Genomic DNA, 26,174 nt, shown 5'->3' with positions numbered 1-26,174 from the left:
TATTGCATCATCAAACTAATTACGTTTATCGCATGGTTGTTTCGTTTAAAAAATGTATTTATCTGATACTAGTAATTTATTTGGTGGGAAGGCTTTTTTTTCCTTTTTTTTTTTCTCATTTTCTTGATGAATTTAAGAAATTAATAATATGGTGTCCCTCCACCGAAAACTTGTTCTTCATGGTTCTCAACATCTAAAGCCAATTTCAGTGAACAATACGTGCATGGATGGCGTTCCATTTCCGTAATAATTCAATCTGGCTTTCAAGTGCCACGATCATTGTCTAGGTCTCACCTTCCTTAAACATAGGAGGATCTAAAATTTAACGTGTAATGTTTATAAATACTTTCAAATTTTGTAAAATAAAACAAAACTCAAAGAAAAAAATTTGACATTTAAAAATTTTTTTCTTTCAATATTTTTTTTTAATAAAAGAGATTATAATTTAAAATAAAACTTTATTGAAATTAAAATTTTATATTTATTAGATATTATTATTTAAAAATAAATACATAAATCAACTAAAAACTCTTAAACCAATAATTCAAAACAACAACTTGTTTACGAAGGTCGCAACCAAGTGAAATACGTTTCCATGGAAACGACGTTGGTGATCTTTTCACGTTAAATGCCAAAACCATTATTTTTGCACCCATTAAAACATTTTTCCTCGCAATTACAGCCTTAAATAAGTGAGATTCGTCAGCGTCGGCGAAATAATCAGATGAAATCAGGACCACCGTGGTCCATGCAGGATGTATTCTCTATTTGCCAGCAAATTTTCAAAGTCTGAGGGCACAGATTCAAAGCCTTCACACGTATAAATCTAACAAAGTGCAAAATAAATAATTAAATCAAATGGGTTTTTTTTTTTCTTTTCTCTCTTCTTTAAAATAATTTTTTTTTGCTTTATATTACTTTTTTTAGTGATTGAGAATAATAAAAACGAAGTTGACACGTTTTTAGGGACATATCGAATCAAATTTTAGTTTTTTTTATTGGATTAATTAATAGAATAATATGTTCTCATATAAATAAGAAATTCTGTCATTTATAAAAAAATAATAACATATTTTCCTACAAAAATTTGTTTAATAATATATTTGAAATTTATTTGAATTTAAATTTTTTAAAACGATTTTAAAAAATATTGTACATACTAATTTAAAGCATTCAAAATTTTACTTTTCAAATCTTAGTGTAAAAATAATTTTTTTTTTTAGACAAAACTTTTCTACCTGTAAAGCACAAGACAGGCAGCAAACTGCCTCGGGATGCCTTTGTATTTTATTTTGACCTTCATCAAACAAACCTAGCTCATTCGAGGGCGCCATTGCATGTTTAGTGGCTTAACAGCAGACATCATTATCATTTGATGTTGGGAAAACATAACAATGATTGGAAATTTAAGGTTGGAGTGACTTCAACTGCTCATTAATGAGACAAATTTAGGCTTGTTCACTTCTGTTCTGAATGGCCTAATCGCCTAATTACCCATATTGTCTATTAATTTTGATAGATTCCGCACCCACCATTAGCAAAGTCGATGAAAATGGGAGCCCACCACACTCCAAAAACTTAGTGGAAAATTGGCTATTAAGTCAAGAGCATAATTCATCTTCAAAACTTATCATCCACAGTAAATTCTGCTGAAATTAAAACTAAGTAAAGAGACAAATCTATTGCAATCCAATGCAATAATAATCACGAAAATTGAAAACCATTATATGTAAAGCTTAGGCCCATTCACCTTTATGATTATATTAAGCCATTGGGGCCATATTATTTCAATTTTGGATGGTTAGACAAAAAGTCATAAATTCATAATTTCCATACTTCTCCCATTTCTTTCCTGTATAGCAATTATAAATTTTGCATGTGAGCCCTCGTGTCAGCGAGTTTCATAGGTCCCCTGACACCATAACATTCCCTGCAAAATCGAAATATCCAAAACACAGCAGCTTCCCAAATAGACTAAGATTCAGCATATGAAAAGATCAAGAATGAGGAAAAACGTTAATGATTTGTGATCAAGAATAAACAATTTATAGCCCGAATGATTTATCTAAACTCGTTCAAATTTGTAGGTAATGTAAATTCGTATTCAAACTTCAGCAATTTAATGATTTATGCAAACATCAAATTAAATGCTGTAATAATATAGATTAAAAAATATTACACGGTATTTTTAGTTTGAAAAGGTAAAATATATTTTTTTCATTAAAAGACAGTCAACAAATAATCAAATATATTTTTTATTTTTAAATCGAGCTGACTTGTTAAATCGATTTAAATTCATAAGATCATGTTAGTTCTGTCATCTCATCAATTTACTCACTAAATCTTTTTAAATGTTGACTAATTATTCTGTGATTGTGTGATTAACGTTTAATTTAATTCGATCTATCTTATCATTTTTAATTTAAGAATTGACTTCAAACAATTTAATTTGCTCAAAATTCTCACCTTACGTATAAATAACACTTTTCAAAAATAATATGATCCATCTTACTTTATTGTATTTCATTACAATCTCCTTTTTATTTATTTCTTTAGTCAATTTTGATTTAAATGTTAAAATACAAATGTTAAAATTACTCATAATATTTAATTTTAACCACTCTTTTTTTTATTTTATTTTGATTTCAAAATTTTACCCCTTAAAAACGCAACTCGGCACCAACATAAATATAATTATAATTACGAGATTCATGAATTCTGCATGGGACGCCATTTGCTGCGATGGTGTGAACATCGAATTGGGACGCCATATTCTAAAATGCTAAAAGCTTAAATTGGGTTTTGATTTTGAACCAGCGATAAGATATGTTCCCACTTCCCAACATAAGTACTTTTCCTTGCACTGAAGCCTGATTGAAAATTCTGACTCGGTCATTCCCGTGGGGACTAGGCCAAGACAAAGAAAGGAGCACCGCTTAATTGGTGATAACTGATAACCATATCAATCAATGTTAAAGAGTTACCATTCTTTTCACAGGCAGAAGAAACCAAAACAGATCAATGCCAGAAACTTCTTTGGATTTGAGTTAACCTGGTTGATATATCTATTCAACCAACCCCTACTTAAGCTTTTGGCTTATCATAATTATGACATTTCCATTTTTTTAGAGGGCCAACAACAACTTGCCAAAGCTTACGATTTCACAACTTGTCCAAGACAAAGTCTCCATCCTTATCCCTAAAGGCCAATAATTTTTGGAATGACTTCTTCCATATCCTATGCAAATTGAACGGGATTTTCATAGTTGAAATTGACCCAAGTGGCTCTTATCCCAACTAAAGTAAAGCCACTGTAACAAGATCATCAACAAAATGGCTGGGATTTAGCCACCCAAGTAAATTTCTGAGCAGATGGTGGTTGAACAAGGGTTGGAAATGATCGATGAAAATACTAGTGTCTTTATTAAGAGAATAAGCATGGAGGCGACTGAGAACCGTGACCATGAAAGCAACTAATCATTGTATTGCAGCTACCACATCCAACATCATCAATAGGCTAGTGATAAACAAAAAAATAATAATAATAATAAAATAAAATAAAAGGGAAGAAGGGAGGACAACTAGCCTTGTGATCTGGTGATAAAATTTGAAGAATAAATGCTGATATCTCGTTCAATTCTTCAGGCCCCAATCTTTCAAGTTATTCTAGACTGCAAGGAGAATGATGATAGGATAAAAAGACAGTATCCTCAACTTTGTTCAGCTCTCCATACATATGCGAAGATCAGATATGGGAGGAATGAAAGTGCAAATGGAAACTTTATTCCACTCATCATCCAAAGATTTGCAAAGCCAAGGCATGTAAAAGCAAGTGACAATTTTATTCTAGATAATTTACATGTTTTGACGCCCAAAGGTTTCAATAATATTCGAATCGTGATAATTTCTTCACTTCACTTATGAAATTAAAAGAATCATTTGTATAAAAATAAATTTTAATTTTAATTTTTGAAAATTCTTAGTTTAGCATTATTGTTGTAAGTGTAAAAAAATCGGGTTTGAAAAAAATGCATTTCAAAAGTGCGGTAATAAATTATTATAAAAAATTATGTTTGAAGATTTTTGAATATATAGTATTATTTTAAAAAATTTTTGTGAAAAATTAAAATATCTAAAAAAGATATGATGTTGGAAAAAAAATAGATTATTTTCGTAAAAAATAAATAATTAAATCAATATTTGATAATTTTATTTTTAAATCATAAATTTCAAACCACCACTCCACTTATAATTGACTCACCTTTATCTATTTAAAAATGCTTTTAACACAAATCATAATGTGCTTAGTATTGCACTTACATTCAAAAGTTGTGTTTTTACTACAAGCTAATGTTATATATTAGTTCAAGCTTCGCTGGGCCAACTTTACGCCCAGCCTTAAAATTAATCAAGCCTATATGTAGTCCAAAATCTATGGGCCATACCTACTCATAAGAATGAGTGAGGAATTTTTGTCTACGAAGTCAGGACAACAGATTTCACTGTGAAATTATAATCATAGATCTCCATGTTCTTCATAATTCCTTCAGATATATTCATTTCCAGACAAAAAACTTTAATTTTCTTGTATTCCTTCTTTTCCAAACAGTTGTGCTCTCCAATGAATGCTGTCTATCACATCAATTTTCTGTAGTTGCCACTCGTCAACAGAGATGCAACTTGGGTTGGGTCCAGTCTGGACCAGATCCGTATGGGTGTCAACCCGACTTAACCATGTTCAGCTATTACCTGACCCAAACCAATCCCTGTTAGTCGTGTTGAGCTGGTTCTGGAGTTAACCAAACCCAAGTTGCACTTGCACCCTCAGGTGCCAACTTGCAAACCAATTCTTCCATAATTGACTACAGACTAATAAATTTGAAACCCATAGTTTAGTGATCTATTTTGATGCCAAATATTAGTGTCTTTTGCATCATGTAAAGAGGCCACATCCAATCATTGAAGCCCATTAATTTACACCAAGTGTTGGCAGTTTAGGCTTCCAACTTTCAGTCTTGTTAGGGCTTTGAATGCCTTTTTTTTTCATTTGGGGTTTCAAATATAGATTTTGAATGCTACACGCAAGCTTAATTGCATCGTATCTCACGGACATGACATTGTAAATCTATTAAGAACATATAGTAATGAGTTAGAGCAGCTGTTAAAAGAGCTTTGTTACGATAATCTCTTAATTAATAAAATCAATTTTCATATTCACTAAATCAGGATACACTTGATTATCATTTCATTACTAAAAAAATTTAATGTTTAAAATTTTCGCTGTAACTCCTGAACTGCTTGACGTCCAACTGACATGTTCATAAAATTAAGTAAATGTGCAACAGTAAAATAATGGCCGTTATTTTGTGGGAGCATCTCCCACCGTCACCACTATTTTAAAAAAGCGGTCGTGAATTTGAAACACACTTGGCCATAAGAGAATGTCATAATGGGTAATAGCGAAAATAATGATACACTATTGCCACTATCTCATTTTTTGTCCACATTTTTTATTTTTAAAAGAAAAAAAAAATTAAATCAATCAAATTCATCAAAATTGAACTTCAATCAAGATTAAGTGTAGAAGAACAAGCAATATGAAGGTAAGAGTAAATTAAAATTACACTTTTTTTTTTGAAAATTTACTGGCTTATTGCATATTGCTGTTAAAAAAAAAAAACTCTGATGATTGATTTGTAATTGGGACGCCGAAAAGCTATGGGCTGTGAGTTGAGTGTGTGTTGAAATTGATGGGGAAGGAGAGGCCGAGAGGGGAGGATTTTTACTGATTTATTAATTTTGAGCTTTGGGTCTTTGTAAGAAAGATGATAAGAAGAAGAGTGAAGAAAAAAAAACATGAAGACAAGACTCTGGAGGAATGAAGGCTGGAGTGTGTCGGTATTGGACACTGGATTGGAGGCTGAGGCAGGAGGGATGGGGGGGTGAGTGAATGAAAGCCAAAGGAAATAAAGACTTAAAAAAAAAAGAAATAGGAAATTTGGAGGGATGTGGCGGGTGAGTGGGTTTGATATATTGGTTGGCATTAATGCTAGCTGGAGGGTATGTTTAGGGTGAATAGTTGAAAGGAAATGGAAAATTTAGTAAGTTTGTTATAATATTGAAGATAATTTTGGTTCAAGCAAAAATTTGATAAAAAAAATTGAATTCATTGTTATAATCTTAAAAAAATTGTGAATATAAAAAATAAAAATATAAAGTGTTATAAATTATTTTAAAAATTATAAAATAAGAAAATTTATGATTATTATTATAATTATTATATTTTATAATAAATTATGTAAAATTAAAAAAAAATTTACGATTGTAATAATCTCCATTATTTTTGTAACCATGATAAATGCAATGTAATAAAAAATATTATCGTAATTGTAATTTAAATCCTTAATCATGTTACTATTAAAAAAAATTGACACCCAAACTCTTTATAATAATACAAATTCACTTAAACCCTTGCATGGATTTAGGATGTTGCTTTATAAGAGAACAAAGATTTTTTTGACACCTATTGCAATTAATCATTTCGTTGTAACTAATTTGATGATAATGGAAATTAATATGGTAATATCGAATTTCATATATTAAAAATATTTTTTTATGTTTAAAATTGTCAGAATTTAAATCATAATTATTAAAATTAAAAATTCAATATTTATTAATAAATCATGTAATTATTGATATTTTTAATTTATTAAAAAAATTCAATTATTATGAAGATACAAAACTCAAGATAAATGTATTCGATCCCAACCTTTTCAATTTAGAACATATGCAGCTAGGAATTTAGAATCAAGATATACAATCTAAGGAAGTTGATCAAAAGATTTTTGCTGACAATATTGTATTTAGGAGTACTTGAAGTGAGAAAATATCCGGAAAGAAAGTGAAAGGAGAATCAGCTTTAGGTATTAGGTAAGGGAACAGTGGTTCTTCACTACTTGAAAAAGGGCAATTCTTTTTGGTGGTAGGAGAATTGAAGCATGATGGCCATAGGAAGCAGACTCTGAGGAAAGCATACTGGGGAAAAATGCTTTATTTTTCAGAAAACAACTTGTGTTGAGAGATGCACAGAGACTGCAACTTTAAATTGCCGTTGATTGGCTTGTGGTAGGATGGGCCTCACCCATGAGAAGAAAAACAATAAAAAACAAAGGCGAGAGAGAAATGGTATCCTTTGTGTAAAAGAAAGTAGATGAAATCCAGCTCGTTGTTCTCATAGTGATAGAATTAGGGTTTGTTATAGCTGTCTCTTCGTTCTTACAAATAAGGAAAAAAATCAAAAAATTCAAAAATTTATTCAAAATTATAACGTGCGATTTGATTTGGATCAATTTTTTTATTTAATTAAAATCAACTTTAAATATTATATATATATGTATATATTAGGTTTATATCGAATTAAAAAATAAAAAATTGATAAAAAAATCGAATTGAATTATATATTTTTTTAAATTTTATATATATTTTAAATTTTTATAAAATAAAAATAATAATTTTATATCAAATTTTACTTAAATATATTAAAATTTTATATTAACTAATACAAACAAATTAAAATTGATAAATCTAATAAAATTTTATTTGATTCAATTTAAATTAAATTTTAAATTTTTATAATAGTATGTAACACAAAAAAAGGAATCGAACCCAATCATTATCAATCCTATTCGAACCTAACGCTGGCCCAAGCTAAGATAAAATGGCCCTTTGTTTGTCTGTGCCTGCGGTTCTGTTTTCATTAGCAAAAAAGGGTTTGTTTAGAGAAAAACTCGATTATCTTTTACAACAAAGGATATGACAAACAAGCATTTCCAATTTGATTTCTAAATGCCGTATACAAGTCTGGTTAATTCTTTTATGTTGTCTGTCAGAATCAGCAATCACTGTTTTGCTCATTACTAGTATTTCTTTTTTAATTTCCCATTGAAAAGTTGTATAATCACCAATTTTATTTTTGGTGGAGATACCTATCACATTTAGGGCTGTAAACGAGCCGAGCCGAGCCGAATAATGAGAAGTTCGAGCTCGAGCTCGACTCACAATTCGGGGCTCGATACTCGACTCAAGCTCGATCAAGTTTTATTTTTCAAACTCGAACTCGATTCGTGATCGAATTCGAGCTATTCGAGCTCGCTCGATTAAGCTCGATTAATATATAAAAAAAAGCTTGATTTTTATACTCGAAAAAAAACTCGATTATTCGAGCTCGAGATCTTTTACAACTAATTTTTATCAAACCTAATAAATATTATATTTTCAAGATAACAACAACAACAATAACAACAACAACAATAATAATAATAATAACTTACACAACAACCAAATTTAAGCAAATAAAAGTCTCATTAAATGATTCAAATACAACACACAAATATAAGACATAATGGAACTTAAAAATTAAAATCCTAATTGAAAGATATTAAATATCCAAGCCAATAAGTTCACAAATAAGTTACAACAAATCAACAACAATACATATGCTGCCTTCACAATATTATGTCTTCAAATGAACATTGGGCTCATATTGCTTTTCAATAAACCTATACAAAAGAATAATTACAAAACAAAGAAATTATAATTAACAATAAGAATAACGATAAAAGTACCCATACAAGAAAAAGATTGTAATATTATTACAATGATCAATAACTTTGAATTTTTAACATTAGCATCAACATGGATTTTATCTTGTCAGTTGTCTTATAATCAGAGCAAAAAAATATAAACAGTATCTTGTCAATTACCTTAACATGAGTTTCTATCATTAGTTAACCTATGGTTCGTAAATTATAATGCAAAAAGCTCAATCTAGACTAGCTACTACCTATTTTTCTTTAGTAATGTTGTGACAAATTAAAAGTATTTAATAATAATATTTCATACCTGTATAGAAGATATTAGATATCCTCACTTTAGGGGATTTTAAATGCAATCTCAATTGATTTCTTCTCTTTCTACATAGATAAAGTAAAGGAAAATAATAGTTAACAATTAGATTAAAGCAATGATAGTCACCTAATAACAAAATAATAATAAAAAAAAATCACTTTGTTCTTCTTCTTCACTCCATGAAGATTCCAACACCAATCTCCTCCACAAAGTAATGCTTGCACTGTGTCAGGAGATAAAGAAGCACGATAAGTATCAATAACTCTACCTCCTACACTAAAGGTAGCTTCTGAAGCCACTGTAGTGATAGGAATAGCAAGTATATCCCGAGCCATCTTGGATAAAATACGATACTTCAAAGTGCTCGCTTTCCACCATTCCAAAGCATGAAACTTAGTGGAATCTCCTTCACAGATAAAACAACCTTCAGCTAGGTAGACATCTAAATCAGATTGTTGTGGTTGAGCAGTTTCAACTGATTTTACATAATTTGCAAATTCAAACCAACCAGAAGAAGAAGCTTCTATATTCATACCACTAATACCATTATCATGCACTTGAGTTTCAGCATTATGCTCATTGCCAAATTGATACTCACGAGCATATTCATCATAAATCTCATAAAGGGCATCTCGAACTTTAGCAATATTTTCTTTTGCTTCTTTATCAGGGTACATTCGAGGAAAGCAAAACTCAATCACCCTCATTTTGCACATTGGATCCAAGATTGCTGCTATAGACATCAACAAATTACATTCTCCCCAATACTTATCAAATTTACTTTTCATCTTACGAACCATTGCTTGAACAAATTCATTTTCATCATTCATCATTTTATCCAACAACACTTTCACATGATAAACTTCATTTAGAAACAGGTTTGAAGTTGGATAATCACTTCCAGAGATGATTTTAGTGGCTTAATTAAAAACTTCTAAAATCTCACAAACTTTCTCCACCTTTTCCCAATCTTCATGACTTGGACAACATTCATAATGAGATTCTCACTCTTTGAGTCTCGAAAATACTTCTTTGAATTTAATTGCAATCGACAACATCTCGAATGTCGAATTCCAACGTGTTTTACAATCGAGAATGAGTTTCCTATCAGGTAATTGTAACTGTTGTACTATATCAAAAAATGAGTTAAGTCTTGCCTCATTTTGATTAATAAAACTGACACTTTCATGAACATCACCAATCACATTCTTAATCTCAGAAAGGTCATCTTGAACCATGAGATTTAAGATATGTGCACAACACCGAACATGAAATAATTTTCCTCCACAAAGCAACATCTTATTTCTTGAAAAAGTGTCTTTAAGAATTCTAATCGTCACATCATTGCTTGAAGCATTGTCCACAAAAAGTGTAAACACCTTGTTTTCAATTCCCCATTCCTTTAGACACTTAAAAATACAATCAGCAATCTCAACACTGCGACGAGGAGGAGGTATGTGAACAAAGTTAATAACACGCTTTTGCAATCTCCAATTAGAATCTACAAAGTGTGCTGTAAGAATCATGTACCCAATCTTTTGATTATTTGATTTTCACAAATCTGTTGTCAAACTAATCTTGCTGACAGTCTTCAACAATGCCTTTAATTTCTTATTTTCTGCTTCATAAACTTGCATGCAATCCTTTTTAATAGTATTACGTGATACCTTTTCCCATTCAGGCATTCCACGTTTTTGTATCATGTTAAAACCTTCCTCTTCTATAATTGAAAAAAGATGCTTGTGCATAAGTATCTAATGTGCAGCTGCTTCTCTCATCTTTACCATATCAAACTTGCCATCTGTGAGAGCAGGTAGTATCTGTACATCACCACATGTGTTTACTGGCTGAAAGTTGATAATTTGTTATTGATTCTGAAAATTTTTTCTCTTAACACAAGTTATCAAATGCCTCTTAAATTGAGTTGTACTTTTACTTGTATTTATTGCTAGCTTCTTCTTGCAATGGACACACTCTCCTTTTTTGGAACCATCAGAAAGAGTGACTTCTTTGAATTCTAACCAAACAGCAGATGTCTTTTGCCTCTTTTTCTCATTACTTTCTTCACACTCTTCAGGGTCAGCATTATCACATTCTCTATCATTGGCATCAATGACTGGTGTTTTATCTGTGTTACCATTAGTGGCATCTAAAGCTTCATTCATTGAATCATTACCATTATCTGACACAATTCGACTAGTAAAAAATTTATTGTCGGCTGAACTGGTATAGAAGAGATATCCGGTGTGGTTGATGACATGTTTAGTTTCCTATAGCAAAAAAAAAAAAAAGATAAATCAAAACAATAATATAATTTTAGGATCAAACAATAATGCAAACAAGTTGTTAGAAACATGTGTGGTAAATTTTATTGCCAGAAACATGCTAAACAAGTTACGAGAACAAATTATTGGAAGAGTATAAAATTTTATTCTTTGGGAAAATATACTAATATTGTAGGAATTTTAATAAATTTAAGATTACCTACTTCGATAATAATTTCAATTTCTAAAATCAATTTCTTAAAATGAATATTTCTTATTAATTTTTACAATTATACATGCCTATTTAGTATTTATATAACATTAACTCAATCTCATTAGAATAAGTGTCAGGTTATTTTCTAACAAATCTAATATGCATAAAGAAGAAAAGTATTCACATTAAACAGTCCCCAATAAATTAGTGATGAACTATATGAAAGCTCAAATTATGATTATGACTAAAAACAATAGAGCCAATGACCTTTTTTTTTTGTTAAATAATATGAACCATCCAAAAGTTTTTCTACTGATAAAGCGTATTGTGCAAGTCTTGAAGTGGCCCAAATTCAATTACTTTCTTGCTAATAATATAGAGATTTTTGGTTTACAAAATTCAGTATTTAAATGCAACTTCACAAAGAACATACTGCTTTTCACAAGTTTGCAACAAAAATAAAAGTATAATATGATAGTGTTTGACAAACAAATCAGAATTGAGAATATCAATACTAACAAATAGCTATAACACCTTGCCCCCTTTCATTGTTGTTCTCGATTTGCATCCCCACAATATTCATAAGGGTTTTTAATTTAGGCATTCATAAAGGTATTTAATTAAGGCATTCTTATTTAAACCACCTTTTAGCATGAATTGGAAGCCTAACATAAAAACATTTAATAAAAAAATGGCACTAAAAAAGTATGTCATGGAGAAAAGGCTACGTTGAGGGATCGGGTTCTGTTCAAGCTACTGCAAACGTCGAATGGGTGGAACGAGCTTACCTTTTAGAGAGAGGAGAAAGGGCTATGTTGAGGGATCAGGTTCTGTTCAAGATCAGGTTCTGTTCAAGCTACTGCAAACGTCGAATGGGTGGAACGAGCAGGGCTTCGTTGAGGGATCAGGTTCTGTTGAAGCTGCTGCAAACGTCGAATGGGTGGAACGAGCAGGGCTTCGTTGAAGGATCGGGTTTTGTTCAAGATCGGGTTCTGTTCAAGCTGCTGCAAACGTCGAATGGGTTCTGTTGAAGCTGCTGCAAACGTCGAATGGGTTCTGTTCAAGATCAGGTTCTATTGAAGCTGCTGCAAATATCGAATGGGTTCTGTTCAAGCTGCTGCTGAAGCTGCTGCAAACGTCGAATGGGTTCTGTTGAAGCTGCTGCAAACGTCGAATGGGTTCTGTTCAAGATCAGGTTCTATTTGCAAACGTCGAATGGGTTCTGTTGAAGTTGCTGCAAACGTCGAATGGGTTTTGTTCAAGATCAGGTTCTGTTGAAGCTGCTGCAAACGTCGAATGAAGCTACTGCAAACGTCGAATGGGTTCTGTTGAAGCTGTTGCTGAAGCTGCTGCAAACGTCGAATGGGTTCTGTTCAAGATCGGGTTCTGTTCAAGCTTTTTAGAGAGAGGAGAAAGGGCTTTCGAAAGGGTGGAACAAGCTTTGAAGACAATGGAGTGGGATTCGGGAAGAAAAGGCACCGCAAGTAGGGCTGTTGGTGAGTGAGAAAGACGGGGAAAAAGAAAGAAAATAAAATTTTAGGGTTTTTTAGCTAAGGGTAAAAAAGTAATTTTATAAATAAAATAATAAAAATAAATATATAATAGAAAAGCTCGATTAGGCTCGCGAGCTACTCGAGCCGGATATAAGAATACTCGAATTCGGCTCGATCGATAAGTCAAGCTACTCGAACTCGAGCTCGACTCGATAATAATCGAACCGAATTCGAGTTTTCTTCGAATCGAATCCGAGTAGCTTGCGAGTACTAATGTATCATTTACACCCCTAATCACATTAAATAATTTGTCTTTGCAAAATTATATTCCTTTTCCCATTTAAGTGTTTTAGAATGTTCCAAAAAATAACGTATTTTTTTTTTCATTTTTAAACATTATATTTTACCATTTTTATATTTAAAATTTATTTTTTTGACAATGAAAAATATGGTATATCAATATTATAAAAAAAATCTGAATTATAACAGTAAATATATAAAAATAAAAATTTTAATATACGAAAATTAAAAAAAAAAAACTTAAAATGAAATGGAAGAAGTATTAATTAGTATTATTTTCATTATCAGCCAGAGGATTTTGATTAACATGTAGACATAAACTCGCACAAAAAGGTCCCCTAAATAATAATATATTAATTTGCATATCAATAAATAACAAACATGCAAATGCATAAATAAACATTAAGAAGCTAAAAAAGGGTTTAATTTTTGAGACAAAGACTCAACAAAACAACATACAAAAGAAGCACAAAAACATAACTAAGGACTATGGATTGAGTGGCTCATGAGGAGAGTACATTAATGCAGAGACAGGGAAGATAGGCTCAAGCGCGTTTAGTCACGCAGCTGGCATACGCTATTAGAAAGTCAAACCCCTTCCCTTTCCCTCTCTCGATATCTCCATGGACTGAAACTTAGCGTTTGAAGCTGTCGGGTCTCTCCCTCTCTCTTTCTCTCTGTCTTTAAACTAGTATTTTTGTTTTTTTTTTTCCCGTTCTGTCTCTCTTTGATTAACCAACCCATAAAGTAATAACAACAGCAACAAATTCTATAACATCATGAACCAGACTTCATCTCATTCTCTGTCCTCTTCTATCATTCTTTTGTGGCAAAAAGGAGGCCTGGGAAATGGATATAGAGAGCAAGGGGAATGAGATGGAATTACGGATGATTCGGCTTACTCCATTCTTGTCAGCAGTAACTTTGATCCACCAAAAGAGTTTCATGGAAAAGGAAAGTTACCCATTGTTCAGATGCCATGGTTTGTCCACATTACCGATCACCTTTTGGTGACACAACATTTACAAAAGTGTTTGTTGGGATACACAAACGGAGGAAATGCGTAGATGTTTTGAGCAATTTGGAGAGATTCTTGAAGCTGTTATCATAACTGATAAAAACACAGGGAAATCTAAAGGATATCGCTTTGTAAGTTTTATCTGATTTCTTCTCATATATACATATATATCAGTTTACTATGTTAATGGCTTAAGTTTCTTGTGCATTAAGGTGTTTGACAAATATCGATACATTTCTGTAGGTTACTTTCCGTGATCCTGAATCAGCTAGGAGAGCTTGTGTTGATCCAAATCCTGTAATTGATCGAAGAAGAGCAAACTGTAAGATTGCTCCACTTGGAAGAACTAGACCTTCACCGCCACAAGGTCCCCATGGCCCTTACTCTTTGATATGAGCTGCAGTTTCCCCATTCAATTATTGAAAGCGAAAAAAAAAAAAAAAGATGATGAGAATAATGAATTGGGTATGCTAGATTTTAATGCAGTAAGAAATCAAGGCAGCAGTGGAATTGACCAGTGGAGTTGCAGCAGCAATGCCTCCACCTCCGCCACCACCACCTCCTGTCATTTATCCACCTTATGCGTGAGTACCCCTATTGTTTTTACTTAAGATATTAATTGTCCATGCTCTACATAGGGAAAGTGCCAAATTGGTCCATGCATTGAAATTTTAGCATGGACATATTAATGCTAACCGTACATTATACTTAATTATGTGTTTCCTCAATAAAGTTGGGACATCAAATTGTACATAGTCAAATAATAATGCATTTGACTAGAAGTTTATCATCACTAGGATAAAAACATTAAAAAAAAAAAAGAAAAAAATTCGGAACTTTACCATACCAATGCAGTCAATGATATAGTGTATGTGGCATATACTGGCATAAATCTGAGTCTTGAGAGAGGCTAGCCGCTAGAGGCACTGCTGTGGTTAAAGAAAACAAATGAAACAGGTTAATCAGACGGGCAGATTCCTTGTTTTCTTTTATAATAAGAAAAATTGAAGAGCTATGAACGTGAGTGATCCTAATGCACATTTGAGTTTGTTATAATCCCTTATTATGAACGATCATATTTCCACGTATTAACCAATTTATAATCTAAGTTTAATTCTTATGGCATATGAAAGTTAAGTCAGGTAATCAGATTGGGAAATCCAGTAAGATTAGCAGAAAGTATGGCTGTGCATTGTAATACCCAAATGTATCTATCCAAGTGTTCCGAAATTATATAAATATATGAGTTTATGCCAACAGTTGCGTGAACGATTGGTAGAGTACTAGATTTCTAGTTTTAGTGATCAAGATCCAAATCAGGGTAATCTCAAGTTCAAAAAAATATATATGAGCTTACACAAAGGGATCCATTTTTAGCCAGGTAATTAGTATGTTCTGCATTATATGCTTTTTATTTGCCTATATTCCTAGTAAGCTCAGAGTGAAAGAAAAATATTACTTATTAAGAAATAAAAATATGGTTACAGTAGTAATGAAGTTGTTCAATGCCTTCATCTGCCAAGAGAATTTCAAGTAATGATCCAGCTCATTTACAGTTAACATTTAGTCATTTGCACGATGCATTTAATCAAAGTTCTAATAAAAGAATAGATCAATTCCTCTTCATTGGCTTTAATTTTTTCAAATAAATTATGTGATCGCTTCTGGGATTGGGGTTCTTTGAACTTTTAGTTTGGGTTTTGTTAGCAGATGCCATACTTAGAGGCAAACGACAACTACATATATAAAATGTCTAAAGCATGGAAATCGATTATACCTATGAACATAGACATTTGTAGTAATGATGAACTATTGTTGCATTTGTTCTATCTTTTACATGAATTTATGTGACATATTGTGATCATCTTTGTAGGCACCAATTTTCTTCTTCTTTTATTATTATTGTTATTATTATTATTATTATTATTATTATTATTATTATTCTTTAAAACAAAAAGAAAAAAAAGTAAAAAAAAAAAGAAGTATTTGATTTCAACTTTGACAGCCGAAATTAAGCTATCAGAGTGGTCCAAATTTCTTCTTGACACTACCTAACATGACAGCATGATATCAGATGACCAAAAGTCATCAGATAAACACCCAAATTTTTCACAAGAAAATCTAAGAAGATATGGGATTTGAAATCCCAGAAGTTCTATAAATTAAGCTAAGTTATGCAAGAGAGGGAAAGAAGGGGAAAAATCTTGGGGTTCTACAAAAAGAAACAATCACAGTCCTCTTTGAGGAACCAATAGTAAACAAAAATTTTTTTCTCAAAAGTAAAATTTTAGATCTAGGATGTTTGAGATTTTTTTTGAAAAATTTGGGTTTGAGGAAGTACTCAGAAAACAAAAAGGAACAATTTAGGATTTTTTTTGGAAAATTTTCAATTTTTTTTGGGTCATCAAAAACTGAAAAAGTTTGAATTTTCTGGTGACCATTAAATTTTTTGACACTAAAATCTGAAAAAGTTTGAATTTTTCGGTGATCGTTGAATTTTTCAACCACCGGAATCTAGGATATTTGAATTTTTCATCATCGTTGAAGATTACGGCCACCGGTGCACGGCGACGACCAACCGAAAATTAGGTTTTACTACAGCCGACGAGAGGGGTTGAATTTTTAGAGAGAAAGGCTCTGGGTTAGAGAGAGAGGGGGGAAAGAAAAAAAAACAGAAACATACCTTTTATAGGCCCTTCAAAATGACGTCGTTTTGGACATCCGGACTGAATCCGACTCGCTTCGCAGGTTTTTTTTTTTTTTTTTTTTTCGTTTTGATTTTGATTTTTTATGTTATTTTTTTATTTTTATGATGTTATTGTTATTATTATTATTATTACTATTATTGTTATTTTATATTATTACTGGTAATAATTTTTTAAAAAAATAAATAAGTAGAATAAAAAAATGAAACTAAAATAAAATAAAGATCTAAAAATATAATATGCAAAAAAATTTAATAATAATGACTATTTAATGAAAATAAAATTTTATTGCAAGTAAAAATATTATTTAAATTTCATCAAAGTGTTGAGATAATTTTAAAAAATAATTTTTGCTAAGAAATAATAAATAAAATAAATATAAATGTTTAAATGAATCTTTTAAATGTAATTTTTAAAGATAGCTAAAAGAGTTTAGTTTTCTTTAATTATTACAAGTAAAAATAATTTTTTCGAATTTCACTATAGAGTTGGGATAATTCAAAATTATTTTTACTAAAATAAAGATTGATTTAGACAATGTAAAACAATAATAAAAATGAAAAATGAAAATAATAATAATTGATATTTTGAATATTTTAAAAAATATATAAAAAATTGAAAGAGTTCGATTTTTTTTAATACAAGCAAAATATAAATATTTAGATTTCTTCGCTGAGTTAGGATAATCTAAATTTTTTATAATACAAATAATTAATAAATAATAAAAAGTTTTTTTTAAATAATCATAATAAAAATTAATTAATAAATTCCTTTAATTATAAAAAAATAATTTTATTTAGGATTTTGTCAAAAAGTTGAAATAATCCTAAAACTTGCTTAAAAATTTTTAGGATTCACCGAAGAGTCATGATAATCGTAAAATTTGTTTAATAAATTTTGGGAACTCACTAAAGAGTCGGGATGTTCCTAATTTTTTAAAACAAATAAATAAAATATCTTATGACGAGATTTCAAGAATTTTGTGAATGATCAATTTTCTCGAAATATTTTCTAAATAGCGATTCTCTATAAATTTCGCTAAAGCGTTGAAAAATTTATAGAATATAAAAAAATAAAATAATAATACTAATTTTACAAAAAATACATTTTTAAATAGATTTCAAGAAATTAAATTTAAATATAAAAAAAAACCACGCTATCAAAATTATAAGATTACAAATGTTTAATTAGTACCGTTCTTCGAATGGGCGATGTGAGGGTGCTAATACCTTCCTCACTCGTAACCGTACTCTCAGATCTAATTCTGATTTCGTAGACTTAAACTTCTTTTAGTAATTCTTAATTCATTTTAAAATTTTTACTAAAAAATGATATTTTGGGTGATTAATCACATCTTATAAAAGATTGATCTTATAAAAGATTGATGACGATTCTAAAAAATTTTCACGAAATTTAACGATCAAGTCCTTCGAATGAAAAATTGTTATGACAATCTTTTTAATATCAGTAGAGCTTGAGCTACTTCTCATTTATCATCTAAGATCATGATTCATGCCCATCCATTTTTTCCTAGGTTTTCCTAGGTTTAAATGCTGTTAGCTGCATTTGATTTGAGGGGGGAAAACCTATAGAGGTAGCCCTCTCGCGCCTAATCTCCACAACTAGCTTATACATTACATGTATTATTTGGAAAAAAAGGATAAATATATAGATAAAAATTATCACACTCATCAATAAGTGGTTGGTTCAATTGGTTAAAGCTCGTTTTTATCGATGAAAAAATCTTGGTTCAAATTATGTCAGTGATTACTTATTGGGATCATCTTGAATGTACAACCTGCAATCACTGTCTTAAGCTATCAAATAAGATATATCTTATCCTGATATGAGGAACTGAATAATTTATTTACTCCAAATTTTTCTTACCAAAAAAAAAATTATCACATTCGAAGAATAGATATTAATACATAATGAAATATTCCTGACTAAAACTATTTTATTTTAGCTGTCAATTACATTATATATATATATATATTTATATCGTCCTCAGATATTTTGGTACTAGATTTGTGTAAAACTTTATTAGACGGATACCTTGAATTAATTTTCAATACCTACCGAAGGCAATGTTGTCATTTGTACTAATAATTGATATCATGGTAGAAGGTAGCGTTGCAATAAGTCCGTTATATTTATATGCTAGCTACCATTGATTCCTTATTATATAAGGATGCTGCTTCTTGCAATTTGATTCTAAGAGAAAGAAATTGTTTTAAAATTTTTTTTAGTTTCCTATTTCTACCTTCTTTCTTTTCTTTTCTTTTTCTTTTTTCTTTTTCTAACAAATTCTACGTTTACAGGTACCCAACTTACAGTCCTGAACCTCTTTCTCTTCAATTCCTGAAGAATAATTCAGCTCAAAATTAAGACATAATAATGATAAGTTGTGTTTGTTCAAATATTAAGCAAATAGTTCAGCCAATAATGTTTGGTAAGAATGTTATTGAATGGGCATGCAGGTTCTTTACAATCCACAAATTCAGCTGCCACAATACTATCATCAACTGTATGGATCATCGTCTACCACAATGGGGTCTCCATAATATTATGGCTATTCTTTGTAAGCTCCCAGGGGAACGTTTCCTGCACTCCAGGCTCAGCATATCCCCTGACCGTCCTATCTTTACTACCCTACTCAGATGGAGGGGTCCTTCTCCACCTGTCCTCCCCCACCCTTTCATATCACTAGGCATTTTTTCGCCTCTTCCACAGGTAAATAATTCTTATCAGTCTCTAATGCTTCCATTTTTTAACTACCATTGTATCCCAACATAAATTAGGCTTCACATATATGATACTGAATTATCTACTTTTCCAATGCTATATGTAAATGATATGAACTCTTAATATCGCTTTGTTGTTTTTGTACATTGAGATATGAGGAATTCGAATCCAACCCTTCTGAGTAAAAAAATTCACCAGTTATCGACCTAAATGCTGGAGTGCTTTTAATATCAATTCTTAATAAGTAGTAATTTTCTCTCTTCTTCCTCTGATTTTCATATACACATTCTGACACAGATACTAAATAGTATTAGGGTTTATTGTAGCATGCGCCAAAGGGGAGGGGGGCCACATGAGCAACTTCAAACATGTGAATGAACGATGTCTGGTTATTGCCACAACCCAAATGATGACTCAATGGAAAGTCATGATAGAGGAGCAATTGTAAGCTAATAGTGACTGCATGTGGTTTCAGTATCAAGGATGATGGTTGATTCTGAATCTGATCATGCAGTCAAGTGATCGAATGCGGAGAGGCCCACTAACCATGCATGCTATGACTGCCACTGTATTAACCATTTCTTAACCATATCTTTTATTCTTATATGAATATGAAAAGGTTTAACCAAAATTTAGTAGCAAAGCTAATATTCAGATATCCTTTTGACAGATCAAACCTTTTTTATTTATATTCGCGGCAAATATCTCTCTTGGAATATGACATATAAATAAAGAATGACTTTGCAACTCTATATAGTTAAGTAATTTGAGGCAGAAAAATAGCCGAAAAATTGTCCTGAAATTCCAATTAAGTTTAACAACACTAACCCAAATTATCATCATTTAATATGCTGAGATATCGGTCTTTCTGTACCAATGGTCGGTAAAACGGTAACTCTTTCTATGGTAGTTTCATGGTTATTGGTTTTCCAAATTTACGATGCCCCCGGTCCAATATGATGTATAAAGACTTATCATGGAAGCTAGGCAAGCAGAGTGGCCCTGTTTCTTAGTGAAACATCACTTGCTGGGCATTGTTTTTGTAACTATGGAAATATATATACATTTTAAAATTAGACTTCATCTCTCTCATTAGATTGTTGTTTTCACTTTTCACATCTATGCTCATCATAAATTTTATTATGGATTTTGGTGTCAGATTCTCAGACCCCACAGCATACCTCCACAGAAACTGAAGCTGGGGCCATCACTTTTGAAAGTCCAAAAACCTAAAGGGAAGAACTTATCCCTGCCAAAATGTTCAAATTGTACAATCTTGATAAGTTTATGTTTTTCTTATCACCTTATCTTATATTTTCAACAATTTAGCAATAGGAGAGGACTGCATCAAGTTACTGCTATGGCCTATGAAAGGAAAAGGAGGACTAAATCAACCACCATTATGATACTAACATGGAGAAACTCCAGACATACAGTTGGTATTCATAATATATGGTTTGGTGGCTCCGTCTGAAATCACAATTGGAAATTATGTTTAATTAGCAATACATTTTCAAGATTTGAAATTGAGTTTTTGAAACAGATAGAGTGAGTTTTAATGGGAATTAATTCGTACTTGAAAACAATGGGATCAGTTATAGTTAGCAATACTAGCTCATTTACATTTATGGCTTCTTTGCATGGTGTTAATGTCCAAGAAATATAAAAGAAGATTTGTTTTACAACACTTCACAGACCCTCCATCGGTGGCATTGTTCAACAAATTTGTTCCCCTGGATCCTATCCAAATGAGGGCCAATGAAAACGTGTCCTTTTTTCATTTCTTGTTCAAGCAGAATATCTTGTTAATATAGCTTTCATAAGTCTGCAAGGCATTTCTTGTTCCATTTTTATCGATATTTCGATTGTTAGGGAAATAAAATGCCAAATATGATGGGAAAAGAGTTACCATTTGAAATTAGTTCCATAACTAGTTATACGTACTCAAAGCCAGAGTTTCAATATGTCAACAGCCTTGTGATCTTGATAAAGTACTGAACTATTAATTTTAGTAATCAAGATTTAAATCCCAATATTCTCAATTAAAAAAAAAAAGCCAGAGTTTCAATAGTAGCTATATATCCTAAGGTTACGGTAAAAAGCTAATTTCTTTGCAGGTAAACCTAACAATTTAAAATACGATACGATGATACGATATGAAAATGATATAAATAAATGATATGAAGATAACACCACTTAAAATTTTAGAAGAATTATAAATAGGTTTCATAAAATATTTTTTATATTTTCATGTCGATATAAATTGTGACATATAATTTTCGTGAAAAATATTATATGAATACAATATTTTATACGATACGATGACATGAATTGTTAAGTCTAATTAGAGATGATAGCCTATAAATTTATCAAACTAGATTTTTCACAAAATTTTCGGCTGGCCAATGTCTTAAATGGAGGTTAGTTAAAGTCTTTTAACAACTATCTCTAATGAATTATGAGGTTCATAGTACACTGTTTCAGTTGTATATATCATTCTCTTGCGAGGACTACACACATTTTATGAAATGGGTCCAACAAAGTTTTTACTGAAAAGTCAAGAGGATGCCTTGCATATGAAGAAGTTAAGGATTCTGATAATTACTACTACTACACTAGTGTTAGTCAACTCTGCATCAGCAGCCGGATTCAGGGCATTGGTGCCTTCAAATATAATGGAAGTATATTTCAGATGAAAAGAACACGAATCACCATCTGTTATTTCAGTAGACTAATTAAACAGTAGTTATGCCAATATTATAAATTGTTCTGAATAATTGATGGCTGTAAGCACTAGGTCGAATAGAAATAGAACAATTAGCTAGATTGGAGAGATGTCGAACGAAGGGCTGAAATGGAGCACAACTAAAATGAAAAAAATGGCATCAATCAATCTTCAATATGTGGTATTTCTAAGGATTAATATGTGGTCCGGGGCTGTGTTTTTTGCATCCTAGATAACACAAGGAAAGATCAATATATATCTTCAGCAACAAATTTCCTGACCACGCATTGCCTGCCAAACGGGCCACAGCTAGTAGCTTCATGCCAAGTGGAGTTGACTAGTCATCATTGTCCAAGTAACTGTATGCATACCAGGGACATCCGTGCACACAGGAAAACCTGTTTTAAAAGTAAAGTTATATCCTAATTCACAGTCACAGTTACTTTTTTTGCATATTTTACAATTAGTTTTAATTTGAATTGAGACAATTAATGCTACTTTTACTTGAGCTGTCCTTGCGCTTGTGGATTTAGAGTTTCTCCGTTATGATGTGAATTAATTAATGTTTGTAATGTTGAATAGACATATAAATAAAGCAAGAAAAAAAGAAAAGATTTCAGAGTCATAGTCCCCAATAGTAGAAATAGAGTCATTTCATTCCTGCAAGGAATTGTCAGTCCAATATCCAACGGGGTGTTGACTACGTACTGGTGAGAGTAAACCAGACTATATAATACATTGCCATAGAATTTCAACATTCTGTAGTGCAATTATTGCTAAAGTAAGAAGCCTTGGGCCACAGAATTTAAAGTATTTCCTTTCCATCCCAAGAGTAGATAAACATAAAAAGCAGGAGATATTTATGAGCCCCTGAACAGAGGTTGTTTTCATTCAACTGCATTATTCTCCAGCCACACCCTACCTCTATTCTCATTCTCTCAACTTTTTTCTGTTACTAAAGACTTTAATTCTCACGATCACCCTGTAGAATTGGCCAAAAGCCAATTATAAAACCTCCCAAAATTCAATAAAATAAAACCACATTCTTCTTTGCAATTGTATTCTCTTGCAGCCCTTTTTGTGTCAATGGAGCCTTCAGATATTTCATATGATTCTGATCTTGTTTCTAGCACAAATCACACTGATATTGAGCCACTTGATCTTTTTCCAGGCTCAATGCGAAGTTCACTTGAGCCCATGCCATTGCTGAGCTGCTTTCTTGGCTCTACCGAGACGACAATGGATGAAAACCCTAAAGCATGCAGTGCAGATGAAGAGGATGTCAACGTGGCCTTGCAAATTGCTCTGCCTGATCCTTCCAGTAGCTCCATGATCAATCCAAACAGCAAGGAACATGCAAATGGAGCAGCTAAACAGTATTGGATCCCAACACCTGAACAAATCCTCATTGGCTTCACACATTTTTCTTGCCATGTTTGCTTTAAAACCTTCAATCGTTACAATAACCTTCAGGTGCAAATGTTATTCTTTGTGTGCGACTTACCTCTTTAATAAGAGTAAGTTCTCTAACTTCCTTCCTTCCTTCCGTTTCCTTCCACTGATATGCAATGATTTCCATGGCAGATGCACATGTGGGGACATGGTTCACAGTATCGTAAAGGACCTGAGTCCCTGAAAGGAACCCAACCGCGAGCCATTCTAGGTATTCCATGCTACTGCTGTGCCGAAGGATGCAAAAACAACATAGAACACCCCAGATCAAAGCCACTAAAAGATTTTAGGACATTGCAAACACATTATAAGAGGAAACATGGGCTGAAACCCTTCATGTGCCGCAAGTGTGGGAAGCTCTTGGCAGTGAAAGGTGACTGGAGAACTCATGAGAAAAACTGTGGCAAGCGCTGGCTTTGTGTTTGTGGCTCCGATTTCAAGCATAAGAGATCACTCAAAGACCACATCAAGGCATTTGGTTCAGGCCACGGTCCTTTACCTCCATCATTTGATGGGGTTGAGGTACCTGAGGATACTGCTTCTTCCCTCCATGTCTGAAATTTCCCCGATCAACTCCTAAAATAAATACTAGTATTTCTTTTTCACTAAATTTAGACCGGCTCTTTATTTAATTAATCAATGAATATGATGGTTGTCGAATATTAATGATCATACCCATTCGAGATTGAAACAAAAGTTTTTCAAACACAAAATGATCCCTAAATTCTAAATTTTTGTTTCTTTAGATTATTGCATGGAGCAATATTGCTTCATTTTCGGGTACCGCAATAGTGAATTGCAGGTCAATTACGAGCCTGATGCTTCCCTAGAGTTGATTTTTCAGGCTCTTGAACAAAGGATAGAGGTGAGAGGATAAAAACAACAATGTAACGATGGAAACTTATAGGCTTTGCTCGAACATTATTAGGGTATCTCCTGTTGAGTGAGAACTGAGACATCAGCTACAGACAATCATGTACAGGAATAGTGCTATGTTTGGCAAACAAAACAAGAACAATAGGATATATTGAAGTGAAAAAACATTGGATTCTTGACGTAACAAAGCATCATGAAGTGCAAGGAATTCTCTGCCCCTGAAATGAAAACTGGCAAAACATGTTGTGGTCATATGTGTGCGGCTGCTACTTTGTATGTAGCAGAAGTGGGTCTAGGATATATTATGTATTGCTCGGCCAAACATTGAAAATCAACATTACGCTCAATCCTAGTTCTGGGGCAACAGTATAATAACTTAAACTAGTTTCGTATGAGGTAAAATGTAAAGTACATCCGGAGAATTACTGTGATAGAACCAACAAAATTCTCAATCAAAAGTCATGTACATAAATCTATGGCAAATATATGTTTCAAAGGTATTTATCATTGGAATTTTGACTCATCATATAATATTCTTTTATTGAAAATACAAAATTTTGAAGATGAAGACATTTAACTTTCTGTTTCTTTCTTATAGTCTTAAAAATATCTCAAATAAATAGTCAAAATTATTATCTGTATACCGAGTATAAGACAAAATAATTCAGTAAAAAGAAAAGGTTTCAATTCACCCTTACCAATTTATTTTCAGAATGAATGGAAAAGTTATCATTGGCACTGCATGGGTGTGAAGTCTAAGAAAATATTATTATGTAAACATTAATAACTGATTAATCTATTAAAGTTTTAAAAAGGCCAAAAAAAATCTATTAAAGTTTAAACTTAGGGTAAATAATTAATAAGTAGAACAACTAAGCTCTGCACCACCCTGAGCAACGAGGTAAGGTTTTTTCTTTTCATACTTGATATGCAACATGCATGGTCGCAAAGGTTTGAGACTGAAAGAACTTGACAACTTTATAGTAGAACCTATAATATTTATATTTATATTATTTATTAGTAAATTTAAAATTTAATTTAATTAGTTCATATAATTATCTTTAAAATATATTATTTAATAAGTTTGAGATTCTAGTTTTAGTATTTCCAATTTCTTCTCTAATTTTTAATTTTTGTATTGCAACTTTGTTTTGTTAAAAAAAAAAAAAAAGCCATTGTGTGACTAACACTTGATTCTTGACTTTGGCATTCTTAAAAAAGTTTATATTTGACATAATGTTGTTGTTTAGATTTTATACATTATTAATGAATCAGATAATAACAACTCATTAATGAATAAATATTAATTCTTAAAATTAATGTATATAAATTAAAATAACTTACCATTAATGATGTATTATAATATAATTTATTTTATTAATGAATTGTCATTATCTGATTCACTGATAGTATATAAATTGATAATATATCAAATATAAATTTTTTTTAAAATAATAAAAAAAAAAACTTACCGG

The 26,174-nt window shown here is 31.5% G+C and overlaps 3 protein-coding genes and 2 pseudogenes across 3 annotated transcripts; 3 read left to right on the top strand and 2 right to left on the bottom strand.

Moving 5' to 3' along the window:
- Positions 1-8,930: 8,930 nt before the first annotated feature.
- Positions 8,931-9,740, bottom strand: LOC149513067 (zinc finger BED domain-containing protein RICESLEEPER 3-like). The gene is made up of 2 exons (XM_089749320.1): positions 9,066-9,740; positions 8,931-8,972 (listed from the first exon to the last, which is right to left on the bottom strand). The coding sequence occupies exons 1-2, from the start codon at positions 9,738-9,740 to the stop codon at positions 8,931-8,933; spliced, it is 717 nt and encodes a 238-aa protein (XP_089605446.1).
- A 171-nt stretch (positions 9,741-9,911) lies between these two features.
- On the bottom strand, positions 9,912-10,601 carry LOC111288854 (zinc finger BED domain-containing protein RICESLEEPER 2-like; annotated as a pseudogene).
- A 2,959-nt stretch (positions 10,602-13,560) lies between these two features.
- On the top strand, positions 13,561-15,245 carry LOC111314944 (putative RNA-binding protein ARP1; annotated as a pseudogene).
- A 3,925-nt stretch (positions 15,246-19,170) lies between these two features.
- Positions 19,171-21,628, top strand: LOC149513066 (uncharacterized). Its single transcript, XM_089749291.1, has 2 exons — positions 19,171-19,634; positions 20,806-21,628. Exons 1-2 carry the CDS (start codon positions 19,299-19,301, stop codon positions 21,118-21,120), a joined length of 651 nt encoding a protein of 216 aa, XP_089605417.1. The 5' UTR covers positions 19,171-19,298; the 3' UTR covers positions 21,121-21,628.
- A 1,585-nt stretch (positions 21,629-23,213) lies between these two features.
- LOC111314943 (protein TRANSPARENT TESTA 1-like) lies at positions 23,214-24,599 on the top strand. Its single transcript, XM_022916562.2, has 2 exons — positions 23,214-23,844; positions 23,956-24,599. Exons 1-2 carry the CDS (start codon positions 23,458-23,460, stop codon positions 24,379-24,381), a joined length of 813 nt encoding a protein of 270 aa, XP_022772297.2. The 5' UTR covers positions 23,214-23,457; the 3' UTR covers positions 24,382-24,599.
- The last annotated feature ends 1,575 nt before the right edge of the window (positions 24,600-26,174 follow it).

The sequence above is a fragment of the Durio zibethinus genome, chromosome 20 (assembly GCF_047325235.1).
Source record: "Durio zibethinus cultivar Kanyao isolate XHJ-2024 chromosome 20, ASM4732523v1, whole genome shotgun sequence".
NCBI classification, from domain to species: Eukaryota; Viridiplantae; Streptophyta; class Magnoliopsida; order Malvales; family Malvaceae; genus Durio; species Durio zibethinus.
Note: the sequence above shows the minus strand (reverse complement) of the source record. Positions and strands in the feature narration are given on the sequence as shown.